At 53.4% G+C, this 14,809-nt stretch overlaps 1 protein-coding gene across 2 annotated transcripts in view; it reads left to right on the top strand.

Annotated features, from left to right (window-relative positions):
- The first annotated feature begins 3,133 nt into the window (after nucleotides 1-3,133).
- ITGA3 (integrin subunit alpha 3) overlaps nucleotides 3,134-14,809 on the top strand; it is a 32,295-nt gene continuing 20,619 nt past the window's right edge. Inside the window, exons 1-5 of one of the 2 annotated variants that reach the window (XM_070773295.1) lie at nucleotides 3,134-3,259; nucleotides 3,524-3,752; nucleotides 11,010-11,137; nucleotides 11,463-11,539; nucleotides 13,249-13,498. In XM_070773295.1, the coding sequence (XP_070629396.1) occupies nucleotides 3,547-3,752; nucleotides 11,010-11,137; nucleotides 11,463-11,539; nucleotides 13,249-13,498 (661 nt within the window). In that variant the 5' untranslated portion in view covers nucleotides 3,134-3,259; nucleotides 3,524-3,546. Of the gene's footprint in view, nucleotides 3,753-11,009; nucleotides 11,138-11,462; nucleotides 11,540-13,248; nucleotides 13,499-14,809 lie in introns of both variants that reach the window. The other variant, XM_019982066.2, reaches the window with a different exon arrangement.

Below are 14,809 nucleotides of genomic sequence, written 5' to 3'. Positions count from 1 at the left end.
TTGAGGCTCCCTCTTGCTAGTCCTTTCCTTCTCGCTTGTCCAGATGTTCCTCCTCCAGGAAGCCTCCCTCACTCTACAGCAGAACCCACGGTTTGTATGCTATCGTGGTCACCCACAGAGACAGATGGACCCCCATCCAAGATTTGGTTCAGTGTCAAGACTGATGATGTCACACGCACACCAAGACAGAATGAAAGGTTTTATTATTTATGTAATTGAGGTCTCTGGAGGAGCAGGGCCAGCTTCTCAAGCAGGTCCAAAATGGCTTGAGAGAGGGAGGAAAGGAGACTGGCCGGGGTTTTTACTGTGGTGAGAGAGTGAGGTTGGGGGAGCATTTGTGAGGAAAGGGGCTTGCATGGTTCAATCTCCCATGGACACCACAGGAGGCAGCACAGCACTCAGGCCCAAGAGGGAGAGGGGACAGCTGACGAGGTGTCAGCAGTCAGACATCAAAATATGGTCTCAAACTCCTCATTACACATGCTGTTCTCTGGGTCAGCATTTCTAGTGGCTTCCCTTCTCTACAGGAAAGAGTTGGCCTACTAAAGTCAACTGAGGGATGAGATGAAGCTGTGGATGATAATGCCACCGAACTGTGGTTTTCTCTTTCCGCATCTCTCCAGCCCAAAGACCCTTCCAGTCCCTTCATCTCTCCACCTCCATTCCATCTCCCCCAGATCTGTCTGCTGTGCTGTGCTCAGTTATGTCCCACTCTTTGCTACCCCACGGAATGTTGCCTGCCAGGCTTCTCTGTCTGTGAGGATTCTCCAGGCAAGAATTCTGGAGTGGGTTGCCATGCCCTCCTCCAGGGGATCTTCCCGACCCAGGAAACCAAACCAGGGTCTCCTGCACTGCAGGTGGATTCTTTACCAGCTGAGCTACCAGGGAAGCCTCCAGATTCCTTAGCTTGGGCCCTCCCCCTACCAGATGCACCCTGCTCCCACTTCCACATTCCCTCTGGAAACTCCCCCACAGTGGAAAAACCATCCCTCATCCCTTTCCTGCTCCCAAGCCTGGGATCGGACATGCTGGTCATTCCTGTTTGGGATGGCCAAAGAGATAACACCTGGCATGGAGCCCATCTGTCATGACAGAACTCTGAAAGCTGTTTCAGGCGGGACCCCTGTCCACATCGAGTGTCCACCCTGGCCCCTGGGTTCCTGGTCCTGGCTGTTCCCCCTTCTCCAAGAATGAGGTGGAGGACCCAGCAGCCAACTGGAAGGAGAGCAAGGTAACTGTTCAGTCCAGGTGAGCTTCCTATTCCTTAGTCCCACATCTCCTAACTCCTGGAGGCTCTGGGCCACAAAGCAGCCTGTGGAGAGAGGCTGGGCAGCTCTGAGAGTCACAGCTTGGGAACAAATGCTGCTCCAAGGGCAGACAGGGACAAGTGTCCTCTCCCCAAACACTTTAGAGAAACGCTGCTATCACAGCTGCGTTTGTTCAGGCGTGTCTGGCTTTCCAACCAACATCTGCCTGGAATTTGTCTCTTAAAGACACAGCTGTGGCCAGTGGCCTCCAGTTCTAGCTCTGGCCTCCCATGAGTTGTGTGACCTTGGACATCTAGTTTCCTCCTTAAGTTGAATGAGGCCAAATGACAATGAAATGAGAGTCTGTAGGTGAAAGGATTCATAAAAAGAAGTTCAGCTTGAGTCCCTTCCCATGCTCTGAATCTCATTTTGTACTCTTAATTCTTTATCCTTTTCCTTAAAGAGGGCTTCAAATTGTACAAACTTCAGGCCCCACCAAACCTAAATGTGCCCCGTGTATGGTTTGAATGTTAATTATTAGCACAAGTGGTCACAAAGGGCTCTAGGGTCAGAAAGCATAGGATTAAAATCCAAGTTGCGTAGCCTTCAATTTGCTTAACCTCACGGAGCCTCGGTTTTCTCACCTTACAACAGAGATAACACTTGAAAGATTGTTGTGAGGATTTAATTTACTAATATTTGTAAAGCAGGTAGCATAGTTTACACTGCCCAAGCCCTACAATATGGTGATCTTATTACCATAAACTCTCAGAGATAGGGGCTCTAAAATGAACTTTGAGAAGTAATCTCTGAAGAATGAACTGTTGTACCACAGTAAGAAAGCTCCTAAAGCCTAGAAAAAAGAATGCTCAGGGGAAATGGGTCTTTGTGCTGCAACAAAAGAAACCTGAGTTAAACTCAAGAAAACAGAGTGATCTCTTTAAGTTTCCATTTAGTTAGATTCTTCTGCGGATAACCAAATCTTTGGACTCCGCCTACCTAACTCAACCCTGGTGCCACCCACGACATACCTGTTGGGGCTGAAGTCCCTGCCCAGTCTCCAAACACTCAGAGCCTGGGTGGGAGGAAGGGACCTTGGGGATTCTGCTGGGCTGGGCCCTGAAGGCAAGCGTGGATCAGAAATGGGTACAGTCTGAGCCTAGGTCCTGGCTACGCAGGCACTCTAAAGAGAAGGGACTTCTTTTCACATCGACTGGATATTCATGATACAGTAGATATCAGAAGGCGTAGCCTGTCGGGGAAAACGCTGTCGTTGCTAATTATAATTAGCGATGCTTGGTTATTACCACTGCTAAATATCTGTCTGATTTTGCGAGACCATTCCCCGCCCGGGTCAAAGTGGGTGGGAACAAGTGGGTAAAAGAAAAAAATCTTGACAAGGAAGGCGAAGGGGCTGGGTACCAGGAAGAACGCTCAGAGACCGCTAACCTCTCAGGGACTCACAGCGCGGCGGAGGAGAGTAGAGCCTTCCAGCCTGCGGCTTGCGGACATTGGTTCCCAGATGCGCCAATGCCGGGGCTCTCCAGCCGGACCCACAGAGGTGGCCGCGCCCGGAACGGCCTCTCCAGCGGCCGCAGCAAAGCAGCGGGACAAATCCCACCGCCGGCCCCGCCCGTCCAATCCATCTTGCTCGGGAAGCGACGCTTCTCTGGAGGAGCAAGCGAAGGGGAGGGGAAATCCAAGCTTTTGGGGTCTCCCGACAGGTGTTTGGGGGAGAGGGCGGAGCCGGCTCAGGAAGGATGAGGGAGGGGCGGTGCTGCCCCTTTAAGAGGCGGCGGCCGAGCCGGGACCTTTTCTCTTTCCCCGGAAGGAAAGCTTAGTCCTGGCTGGGCGCGCAAGGTGGGGAGGTGCGGGGCTGGGCGTGGGGAGGCGGGGCGCGTGCGGGGGGACACCCCTCCTTCCTGCCTTCCTTGCGGTGGACTGGTCTGCCTGCTCAGATCCGCCACCGAACCCGGATCGGAGGCGACTGTGTGGCCAAGTGGGCGCGGCCGGTGCGAGCTGAGGGGCAGGGTGCCCCGGGCAGGGGGGAGGTGACCCGGGACAGTGCAGGCGGGAGAATAGACCCGCGGACCTCCGAGGGAAATCTGAGCGTTCAGACCGTGAGCGGATGTAAAATTGACCAAGTCTGGGGGCCAGAAACTGATCAGCGCTGCGGGGCTTAACTACGCGGCCGGCGGGAGCGTTCTCCGGTGGCGCGGGGGAGCAGGTGAACAGGTCCTCACTCCCAGCTCCACGCCCTCACGCGCTCTCGCCAGGAGCCAGGTTCCCGCCGGCAGCCATGGGCCCCGGCCCCAGCCGTGCCGCCGGCGTCCTACGCCCGTTGCTCGGCATGCTCGCCTTGATGGTGGCCGCAAGCAACCGCGCCGCCTCCGCCTTCAACCTGGACACCCGATTCCTGGTGGTGAAGGAGGCCGGGAACCCGGGCAGCCTCTTCGGTTACTCGGTCGCCCTCCATCGGCAGACAGAGCGACAGCAGCGCTACCTGTAAGTGAAATTGGCCGGAGTGGGGTGGGAGGGAGAGTGTGAGCACAGGCTGCAGATCTCGAGCTGAGTCCGAGCCCTAGGGCCCGGTGGCTTCCAGGCTCGCAGGCCGTCGGCTTTGGGGAACGAAGATTGAGAGGGCGGGGACCTAGGCAGCTCTCCTGCTGCTGAAGCTTGGCGGGAAATAGAGGGATTGGAAGTGGGATGGGGGCAGTAATCATTTGCAAGTGCTGACCTGGCCAGAACCTGTCTAGACTCAGCCCCTCGGCCTTTTAAACCTCTGTTGAGAATAGAAGTGGAGTCCCCGTTTCCTGAGACCCCTCCCATTCAATGAACCGGGAATTTAGTGTACCGAATGCCTCATCTCTCCAAGGCTGGGAACTGGGGAAAACTGCAAGATAAATGCCTTTCCCCTTTCCCGGGAAGAACCTATGGGGATATGCATTTAAGCCCGCCCCCACCTCACACTTAGTGTGTGGCCCCGCCAGCCACACCCTGCGCAGAACCAGACTGGAGGGCCTTCTCAAGTGCTTGGTGGTTCGAGAGAGAGGTGACGGCGAGTCTGGGTGGCTGGAGCTGTCCAGGCGCTCCTTCAGACCCCTTGAGGATGCAGAAGTAGCAGTGAGAGGAGGAGCTGTCCCGACTCCCCCTTGGTTTCCTGCACCCCACCCCCACACCCCGGCAGTGATGCCCTCCCACTAGACGTCTCTGTCTCCTCGCATTCCACGGATTCATGTTGAATCTTCAAACCTGAGTTGTGTTTGTTTTGGTTTCAGGAGGGAAATAGTGTTTTTCTCTTCTGGTCTCCTTCCCCAACACCTGCAAGGAGAAGGAGGGGAAAGAGCTAGACAGAGAAGAGAGACGGGAAGGAGACACATCCAGCTGCTTATGTTGTGCCCCCCACCCTATATCATGCCCAGAGGGGCATGTCCAAGTTTGAGAAGTTTCTCTGCGTGGGCTCAGTGTGCTGAGGTTGGCAGGTGGAGGAAAAGGGCAGCTGGGGAAGGTGAGGCTGTCCAGGAGGGAAGGCTGTTAGGACAGCGCAGGCAGGCCTTCTTTGGGCTCTTCTGTTTGACTTACTGAGATGTCAAACCCTGCTGAGCAAGAGGACAGTGTCAGATAAAGGGTGTGTTGAAACCTTTTCCAATTCTGGCTGGAACCTGCAGAAACTTGAGGAAGTTGGAATGTCCAAAGTCCAGACTCTGCCTCAGCCTTGGCCCCTGCCCTGCTGGCCCGGCCCCTGCCCAGTCTACCTGCCTACTTGGCCTCAATTCCATCTGGCTTTTGCAGAGGTTAGGGCCACCACACCCTTCCCAACCTGGGCCCAGCGGCTGCCGTCTGGCCTTAGCCAATTCTCCATCTTTTGGAGACCCTAAGTGACCATCAGCTTAAGTTTCTATATTAGTGCTCTTTCTGCCCCAGCCCAGAAAAAGATTTTCAGATTTTCATTGCTGAATCAACATAATATAAGGCAATGTAGTGTAAAGAGAACATCAGAAAAGCAAGGGTAGGTAATGGAAAGTTGGAGGAAATAATAGATTCTGTAATATGCAATACTCCCCCCCCCCCGCCTTTTTTTATTTTTATTTACTGCTATGTGACCTTAAGCAGGATATTTCCATTTTCTGGGCCCGTTTTCCCGAGAAAGGGGTTCAGTCTGGATCTATATATGCCTTCCTGCCTCTGTTGGTGTGTAAAAGGCAACTTGGCATTGTGGAGAAAGAAGAGGCTCCCAATCCCATTACCAGTTTCCCATCTAGAATCTGTCACTAATACCTGACTCTTCACATATTAGGGCACTTTCTTCATGGGGGTAATAGTGAGGTTTTAAGGAGATGATTTGGGGTAAACACTGCATCAGCTGAGGGCTCTTGTGCTAACCAAGGGCCTCACTCAAGGTGACTTAGTGGAGGAGTCCTACTTTTCTTCCTGGGTAGCTAGAGACGGCATTAGGCCTTTCAGGAGCCCAGAAGTTTCTAAAACTGATGAATCTCAGAGTGACAGGTAGTTCTAGATACTGTTCTGGGTGACTCATTTGGTTGGGTATCTTCAGTCTTTCCAGGGGTGATTCTACATCTTGGCTCATCTCTTCCTCTCACTGAATTCTGCCCCATGACCCTTAGGCAGAACCAGCTGGGCCAGCTGGGCTTAGCTGCAGCCAGCTGTGTAGCCAGATGTAAACAGCTGCCGAGTACACAGCTCAGGGGAACCAGCAAGTCAGGTGGCAGTCTTATATTCTGTTAGCTTCAAAGTCCCTTTGGAAAATGGGGGAAGGTTCATGATCCTGAACAAAGTCTGAGCCTGGAGTTCCCTGCAGATTTTCAGGAGATACAGGGACCCTGGAAAGTGTATGCAAAGTCATGCATGTCTGTGCATTGTTCTGGAGCCAGGAGAGGGGAAAAGCATAGCTTTCATTATATTCTCAAAGAAGGCCTTATTGTAGTAATGGTTAAAAATGAAGGTGTGTCTTTGTTCCCCATCACCTTCATCTCTAGACTAAGGTTCGTGCCCACAATATCAGAGGCTTACTCTAACCCCGGCCCCAATTTCCCAGTCCCTGGAATCTCCAGTTTCCTGGTGATCAGAAGCAGGGCAGGGAAGGGGAGAGGACCAGGGCGCTTTGGGCTTCTTAGTGAGATATGTGAGGACCCCCGGGGAAGCAGAGGGACTATTTCTCTGGTCACAGACCTCCCCTGCTTTCCCCTGGTACCTGTTCTGTCATTCCCTCCTGGGAATCCAGGTGTCCTGGCCTGACCTGACCTTGTAGACTATGGGAGATACCTCTGGGGCCTTTGCATGGAAATGAGGGTGTTTGGGAAGCCTGGGGTGGGGGTAGCCACAGCTCCTGGAAGATGAGGTCATACCTGAGGTAGACAGGAACCAGGCTTACTTGTTCTCCTAAATCATGTTTCCCTGGGTAGGGCAGGCACCTGGCAGCCTGCAAGGCTCGTGCCAGAGGAAATGGGCAGAGCAGCTGTGGCTGCAAGCAGAAGGCCTGGATCCGTAGCGTCCTTTCTCTCTGGCTTTCTCCAATGACCAGGCCAGGCCAAGGGGCGTAAAACTGGATGGGAGGTAGGGGCAGCCTGATCTTGTAGAAAATGAAGTGAAAAGGGCTTGGTCAGAACTAACAGCAAGAGGGATTGAGGTTAGATGACATGAAAAATGACCTAAGGGATCAGATGTGGGAAAAAAATACTAAGGAGCCAGAGAAAGGGAGAAGAAATGAGAAAAAGTCTTGTTCTTTATTATTGGAGACTTGAGCAAGGCCTCGTTCTCCTGTCCTCTCTCATTCTCTCATTTCCCCAGCTTGGTGCTGGGATTCTAGGCTGAGTCACCAGAGGGTAAAGGGGACTGGGGGCAGCTGGAGAGGACGAAGAGGCTGCAGTTTCAGCTAACACAGGAGTGGCCTCTGGGGACATGGCTAATTCAGGCAGAGGGTTGGCACAGAGCTGGGATTCAGGCATCAGAGAGCTGCCCCCTACCCCACTGCCCCCCACCCCACCCAAGCACTCAGAGCTGGAGTGGGACCCTCCCTAACTGGCTTTCTGGCCAAAGGAGTAAGGCATGGGGGCCCATGGCCTGAGTGTTGGACTCGCTGGCCCCTCAGTGTTAACTGAAGCCTTTCCGCTGGGGCCACCCCAGTGCCTGCCTGAGGTGATGAGTCTGGGAAGTTGAATCTTATGGGCTGTTTCTCTGAACATCATCCCACCCCAGTATGCCCCATGGAGACTTCTCTGGGGTGAACTGACTGGTGCCCTGACACCCCTGGGCCCTGTTCCCCAGCTTCCTTTGATTCTGTTGCTTTCTACTTGGCTGTTGCATTAGCTTTGATCTGCCCCAGGAAGAGTGATGGGGTGGGGGGGGTGGTGGCAGGAGTGAGAAAGGGCTTCTCTGGACTTGGAGCCCAGGGGCCTCTACAAAGTCCAGGAGGGGCTGTCTGGCTGGAGCCAAAAAGTAGGGTGAAAAGGCAGCTATTTGAAAGCCCTTGAGAGGTCATTTTACTCATTCTGGAGGGGCACCCGCTCCAACCCAGTCCAGCCTGACTTTAGGAGAGAGGCTGTCCAATCTCCTTTCTCCCTTGCTGCAAGAGCTGAACAAAGTATCCCGCCTTGCGTCCCACTTCTGACCGCTGCCGGGAGGGTGACCACAGTGGTGGTCTGGGAGGGATCAGCTTCTGATCTGATCTGATCTGGACCAGATCCAACAGCAGGAGCAGTGTGCTCATTTGCTTAGTAACTTACATTCATTTACAACAGCAACGAAAAGATCTTTCCCACCCTCTGGATTTTCCCACACCTGACTGTGGCTGGAGGAAGCTGGACCCGGCCCTCTGCACACCCTCCTTCCCCTTCTATTCCCAGTCCTCTGGCTGTGGATCCATTGGATCCTGGGCTGGGAGCCAGAGGGCCTTAAAGGGCCTCTAAGCAGGCCAAGTAGGAGCTAAAAATACTCCAGGGAGGTGGGGGGAGCACCTTGTGGAATCTCTGGGGAGGGAGGGGCCTGGGATGCAGGGCTAGGGTTAGGGTCTTGCCCCACTGCCCCTCAGTGGGCACAGGCTGGTGCAGGTGAGAGTGGAAAGGGTATAGGTAGTAAGGGGTTTTATGTCAATCCGATTGCTCTTCATGCCCAGCTCTGCCTTCTCTGTACCACAGGAGGCTAAGAGGAAGGGGTCCCTCACGCCACTCCCTCTAAGATGAGGCTGCTGGGAGGGTGTGGCCACCTGCTCCTCAACCATGCCAGCACTTAAACTTGGGCCTGGAAAGCCGCAGGCATAGCAACACTTCCCTTGCACTGCTCGCCCTGGAATGCAATCTGGGTTCTCCAGGGACCCCTGGCCCACTGAGGCCTGGACCCACCCCTTCAAGGTCATGTAGCCAACCCCCAGCTGCTACCTCCAGCCAAATCTGAGCTCCCACCCTCGAACGACTAGCTGCCAGTAGCCCGCTGACCTGACTGATGGCCTGGTGTCTTTCGGCCCCAGAAGTGTTACTTCCACATTACCCTCTGCCCCGTCCAAACACCTGAACTAGTCTGCCCAGTGTGCTCTGCTTTAGATCCCCTCATCTGGCAGGGCAGAAATTCCTGGGTCCCCAGAGCAAGGCCTGGGGGTGTGCTGGGGCCATTCTGGTGCCACAAGAAAGCAGAACCACCGTGCTCACATGGGCCTCGGCTTCATAGTCAGAAGGCCCTTCTAAAGAATGAACCTACTGCTCCCCCAACCATCCTGGAGGCTGGTGGGGCAGCTGCTGGCCCATTTTACAGATGAGGCACTCATGGCTCAGAGGTAAAGGAAATTGTCCATTGAGGCAGAACACACCTAGAACCAGACCCCTCAGCTCCAAGGCTGAAATATTCCTTTTCCACAGGTAGCGGCTCCCCGCTCTCACCTATCAGGCACACTGGGGGCAGATGTCTACAGGTGGTGAGGCCATGGGCTCACTAGGTACCCACCTCAGCCCAGACCAAGGATGACTAACAGGGCCTGGCTGCCACGCTGGTCCGCTGCCAGCCCTTCTGTTGGAGTTGCCCGCCCTGCTTTGCATAGAGAAGCTGCACCCCTGCTCTTAGGAACTGTTCTCCAGGGTGAGGTCTGAGCTGAGGTGTGAGGTGCAGGCAGTGGTCCCTTCATGGCACCCCCAGGCAGCGCATTCCTGATACCCAGTGGGCGGAAGCACCCAGGCCCCGGCATGCCCAGGCCTGGCGCTGCCCATTCCCTGCCGCCCTCTCTCTCAGGTCCCAGGCAGGAGCTGCAGGCAGGGCTGTTGTTTTGCATATCCAGGCTCTAACAGGAGGCCTGGCGCCCCAATTCTGAGTTGGGAGCCTCAGGAACCAGCATTGCCAGGGCAGATGGAGGAGTACCTGGGAGATGTCTGCTACCCAGGAGGCAGGGTCCAGCAAGATTGAGGAGGTGGTCTTGGCAGAATGTCCAAAGGCTGCTGACAGATGATGCTGGGAGAGCAAGGGGTGGTAGAGCTGGGTTCTTAAACCACGATGTGAATATTTGGGGTGTATGTTAAATATACAGGTTCCAGGGCTCTACCCTCAGATTCAACTCAGGCTGTCTGTGGTGGGCTGAGGAATTTGCCTGTTGAACAAATATCGCAGGGATTTTTTATTCTAGTGGTCCAAGAACTACCTTTTGAGAGAATGTGTCAAGGCTGGTCACTTGCCTTCCTCTCCTCTAGTCACCTGTCTGGTATGGGATGGGCTGCTGGAGCCCTAAGAACCCTTGTAGGGACTTGCAGGTGGCATCCCTAAAGATGGGCTCCAGGCAGACTGGGGACAAGGTGACTGAAGTCCTCATTCACCCCGACTCTCGTGCTCACCCTTCTGCCCAAAGTGTCAGGTACTCAGCTCTCCTGCCGTCACCCCCATACCTCATAAATCTGTCTCAACATGGCAGGAAGGGGGCGAGAAAACACTCCAGGGTCACTTAAGGACCCTGCTGACTCAGCTCACCCAGCTGTGGTTTGGGGTCAGTTGTCCTTTCCTGCCCACATTCTTCAGACCACCCCAAGATCTAAGTCCTCCGACGACTTAAAGAGGTAGGACCCAGGCCTCCAACTATCCACCCCTCCCCACCACCTCACACATTCTTGCCTCGGATCTCTGGAAGTTTGAATCTTGTGCCAAGACAACGCCGCCTTCTTCTTTTCCCATCTACCTTCATCTCAGAAGCCAAGCGTTCTTTCCCCAAACCAGATCTGCTTATGTCAGTCAGATACCGAAACAGTCCTTCCAAACCCAGATCTCGCCATGTTTCTGCCTTGCTTAAAATCCCTCCACAGCTTCCCTTCTCACCCTGTCCTCTTGTTCCTCCCCATGTTTCTGGCCTCCAGCTGTACCGAGGGCCTTGCAGATCCCTGAGTCACCCTCTTGCTCACAATTCCTGGCTCTTGCACATGTCAGACCTCAGCCTGCAGTGCCCCTCCTCCCCTTCTTTACCTGGTGAGCCCTGGGCATCATCCTCAGACTCAGGCCAAGGTACTCTTCTGTGAGCCTCCCTGATGGCCCCCCATGCAGAGTCGGGGCTGGTTTGCTCCCTGCTTTCCTGTCATGAGGCACTGACCACAGGTGTCTGTCTCCTTGCCTGCCTTCCCCACCCTGGGCACTCCTTGAGGGAGGGGCACGGAGCCATTCATCTCCTGCCCTCAGAGCCTGGCACAGAGCAGATGCTCGGTACACGTACATCAAGCAGTGAGTTGTTTGAAGCAGGCTTTGGCGAGTATGAGCCTGAGTCTACTACCTTCTTGCCCCCAGGCTCCTGGCTGGCGCCCCCCGGGACCTCGCTGTGCCTGATGGCTATACCAACCGGACTGGTGCTGTGTACCTGTGCCCACTCACTGCCCACAAGAATGACTGTGAGCGGATGGACATCAAGGAGAAAAGTGAGAAGAGGGCTTAGGAACTGGTGCTGGGTCAGGAGCCTGATGGAGGAGGCAGCACAGAGAGAATGACTAGAAGAGACAGAAGGCTCAGCTGGGCAGTTTCAAGTGCTTTCTTGTCCAGCTGGGAAGATGGAGCCCTAGGGGAGAGTGGGACCAGATGGGATTTGTGGAGCTCAGACTGTGATGGGCTGGGGAAGGTAGGGAGGGAGGGCAGCCCTGTTGGAGTGGGAGATTTGGGAGGGACCAACTCCTGCCCTCTGGAGGCTCTCGATGCCTAGAGGATGGGATGAGGTGCCCTAGCTCATGAGCCCTCTCATGCCCACAGGTAACCCTAACCACATCATTGAGGACATGTGGCTCGGCGTGACTGTGGCCAGCCAGGGTCCTGCAGGCAGAGTCCTGGTAAGTCGGGGCTCGCCGTCGGATCCCCCTCCAGACGTCTCCTTTCATCTCCCGAGAGCTGCAGAGGGAAGCAGAGAGCAGGAGAAGGGACCTTGGTGCATGAGCTTGCAAATGTCGATTTCTGCAGCTGTATGTCTCCATGGACATGTGTGTCCCTTCATCCTGCACTGTGGCAGGGGGATGGGGAGGGTGTCTGGCGCTCTCCCAAGGGCCAGCCTGGGTCCTTTCTGAATCACCCATTCCCCCCACCCCGGGGTGGGGGCGGTGCTCACCCTTTGTGGGAATGAGTTGAAGGGACTTCGGGATGGAAAGGGCAGAGAGAGCCTCAGGCAATGTGGCCTGGCCGCACTCCTTCCGGGGAGGCCAGCTGACGGAAGAAGCACAGCCCTTCTGCCCCAGCTCATCCGGCTTGGGTTGGGGGCCACTCCCTGCTGTCACTTGTCACCTCCAGCCTGCATTCATCAGTGCTGGCCCCTGGGATCTCAATTTTTGAGTCCCAGATAGACAAGTTATTTTTCATTTTTAAATTCATGTAACATTTACATACAGTGAATGTACAGATTTTAAGTTTCAGTTGAGTTTTGGCAAATTATAAACCCAAGTAATCAACACCCATTAAAGAAATAGCATACTTACATCACTTCGGACAGTACACTCCTTTTCAGTCACTTGTCACCCCCATAGTCATCACTGTTGTGATTTCTGTCACCTTTGAACACTGTTGTAAGCTCCGGGTTTGACCAGCTCACTGAAACACCGTTTCTAGTCTCTTATACGGATGGTGGGTCCAGAGCTCCGCCTAAGTCAGTCTAGACCTTGGGTCCTTCCACAGCCTTCTACTTGCCCATCCATTCATTCAGTTCGTTTTTAGTGAGCATGTCCTGCTTGCCAACACTAGAAACTTCCCAGTGACTCGGCAGCAAGAGCTAGGTCTGGTTCTGGGTTTCATCTGGCCCCTGGCTGTTTTACAAATACCCTATTATTGATTTGCCCAATAAACTTTAATGGAGCACCTCTCATGTGCCGGGAGAAGCTTTGAGAGAGGCAGCACAGTCTGGTGCTTAAGAGCTTGACCCCGGAGCCCGACAGCCTTGGATTGAATATCCCCTGCCTCTCTCTGGATGTGAGGTTGCTTATTTCTCTGTGCCTCAGTGTCCTTATCTAAAATGAGGAAGTAATTATCCCTAGCCCATAGAGCTGGTAGGAGGCTTAAGAGAATTAATATGCAAAAAGCTCAGACTTGTGTCTGGTATATACTTACTAAGTAAGTAAGCACTCAGTAAGTATTAGCTACTGCTGCAGTGGTGGTGGTTGTTATTCTAATATTGATCCGTTTATTAAGAGGGCAGGATCATCAGGGGACAACAGAGAAGCAACTTCCTAACCTGCTCTGTGTCTGGCTCCTTTTAGACCCAAGAACCTGAGCCCCACATCCCCTCATCCTTTTCCCTTTTTATTTTGCCGAGATCTCTAAGCCACTCTCAAAATCCAGTACCTTCTGGTCTTCCAAAAAGTGTTTCTAACCCTCAGAGCAGGTTTTGGAATTCTGGAAAGGCAATGCGGGTCCAGGCATTTCTATGGGAAGAGAGAAAAGCCAGGAGACCTCTTTCCACTCCTCTCCTGCAAAAGTAGAGGTGCACGGGGCCGTGGAGACTCCGTTCCTGAGTCCCCACCGTGGGCTTAGCTGTGTGTGTTGGGGGGGTCCCCAGGTCTGTGCCCACCGCTACACCCAGGTGCTGTGGTCCGGGTCAGAGGACCAGCGGCGCATGGTGGGCAAGTGCTATGTGAGAGGCAACGACCTGGAGCTGGACGCCAGGGATGACTGGCAGACCTACCACAACGAGATGTGCAACAGCAACACTGACTACCTGGAGACGGGCATGTGCCAGCTGGGCACCAGCGGCGGCTTCACCCAAAACACCGTGTACTTTGGCGCTCCTGGTGCCTACAACTGGAAAGGTGGGGATTGTGGGGGAAGGGAAGAAGAGCAGAGACCACCACCCCTGTTAGGCCCTGAGGCAGCCTGTCAGATGTACTTTGGCGCTCCTGGTGCCTACAACTGGAAAGGTGGGGATTGTGGGGGAAGGGAAGAAGAGCAGAGACCACCACCCCTGTTAGGCCCTGAAGCAGCCTGTCAGAGCTTCCACACAAGAGGGCAGAGGAGAGCATGCCCTTGCCAACATCAGCAACCACCTCTGCTATTTTAAAGTGCTTTCTAGGTACCAGAGGTCCACCTATTATCTTAATTAATCTTAAAATGCAAGTATTATTATACCCATTTTACAGAAAACTGAGCCTTGGAGAAGTAAAATAAATTGCCCAAGGCCAGTAGTAAGTCCTGAAATGTGTATTGGAATGTAGGTCCCTCTGATGCCAGGTTAACCATTTAAAAACTTATTAAAAAATAAAACACATCCCTGGTACAACTACTAAATGGTACAGTAGAATAAACAGGAAGAGCGCCCTTCTTCTCCCGCATCTCCCTTGTCCCATTTCCCAGTGTATACTGCTAAGTGTCTTGTGGGTCCTTCCAGACCTGTTTTAGAATATATAGGTATCTTAAGAAACACACATACCCACACAGAAAATCATTTTAAATGTATTGTTCTGCTACTTCCTCTCCATGTATCAATAAATTTGGGGCATGTTTTCATGTCAGTGCATACAAGGCAATCTTTTGAGAGGGCTGCAGAGTATTTTCTTGTATCAAAACTCATGCTTGATTCTGCCACACCACATACTGACTTTCAGGCATCTGACGGCTCACACACCGTCCACCTGCCTCTCTCCACCACAGGCTGTAGCAACAGTGACCTCTTTTCCCTTACTGCACCTACTGTTGCAGAATCAACAAGCAGAGGGAGGCCAGAATCTTGCTCTTTTTTTTTTTTAATTGCAGTATAGTTGATGTACAATATTATGTTAGTTTCAGGTGTATAACATGGTGATCAGCATTTAAGTACATTGTAAAATGATCACCCCTATAAGCCAAGAAACCATCTGTCACCCTTCAAAGTGATTACATTATTATTGACTATATTTCTTATGTGGCATGTTACATCCCAGTGATTTATTTGTTTTGTCCTCTTGACTAACAGGTTGCCCAGGGCATAGTCACAGCTCTGGGCTCACCTGAGGCTGAGGCCTCTGCTCACTCTGCTAGTCTTATCTCCCACTCCTTGGCAGGGCCAAGGTACTCTCCAGCAGCAGCCTGGGAGGCAGGGGAAAGTAGGTAGCCCGAGTCTGGGGACAGGATTAGGAGAAAATAAT

Source organism: Bos indicus, chromosome 19 (genome assembly GCF_029378745.1).
Source record: "Bos indicus isolate NIAB-ARS_2022 breed Sahiwal x Tharparkar chromosome 19, NIAB-ARS_B.indTharparkar_mat_pri_1.0, whole genome shotgun sequence".
Taxonomy (NCBI): domain Eukaryota; kingdom Metazoa; phylum Chordata; class Mammalia; order Artiodactyla; family Bovidae; genus Bos; species Bos indicus.
The sequence above is the reverse complement of the archived record's forward strand: the minus strand, read 5'-3'. Positions and strand labels throughout refer to the sequence as shown.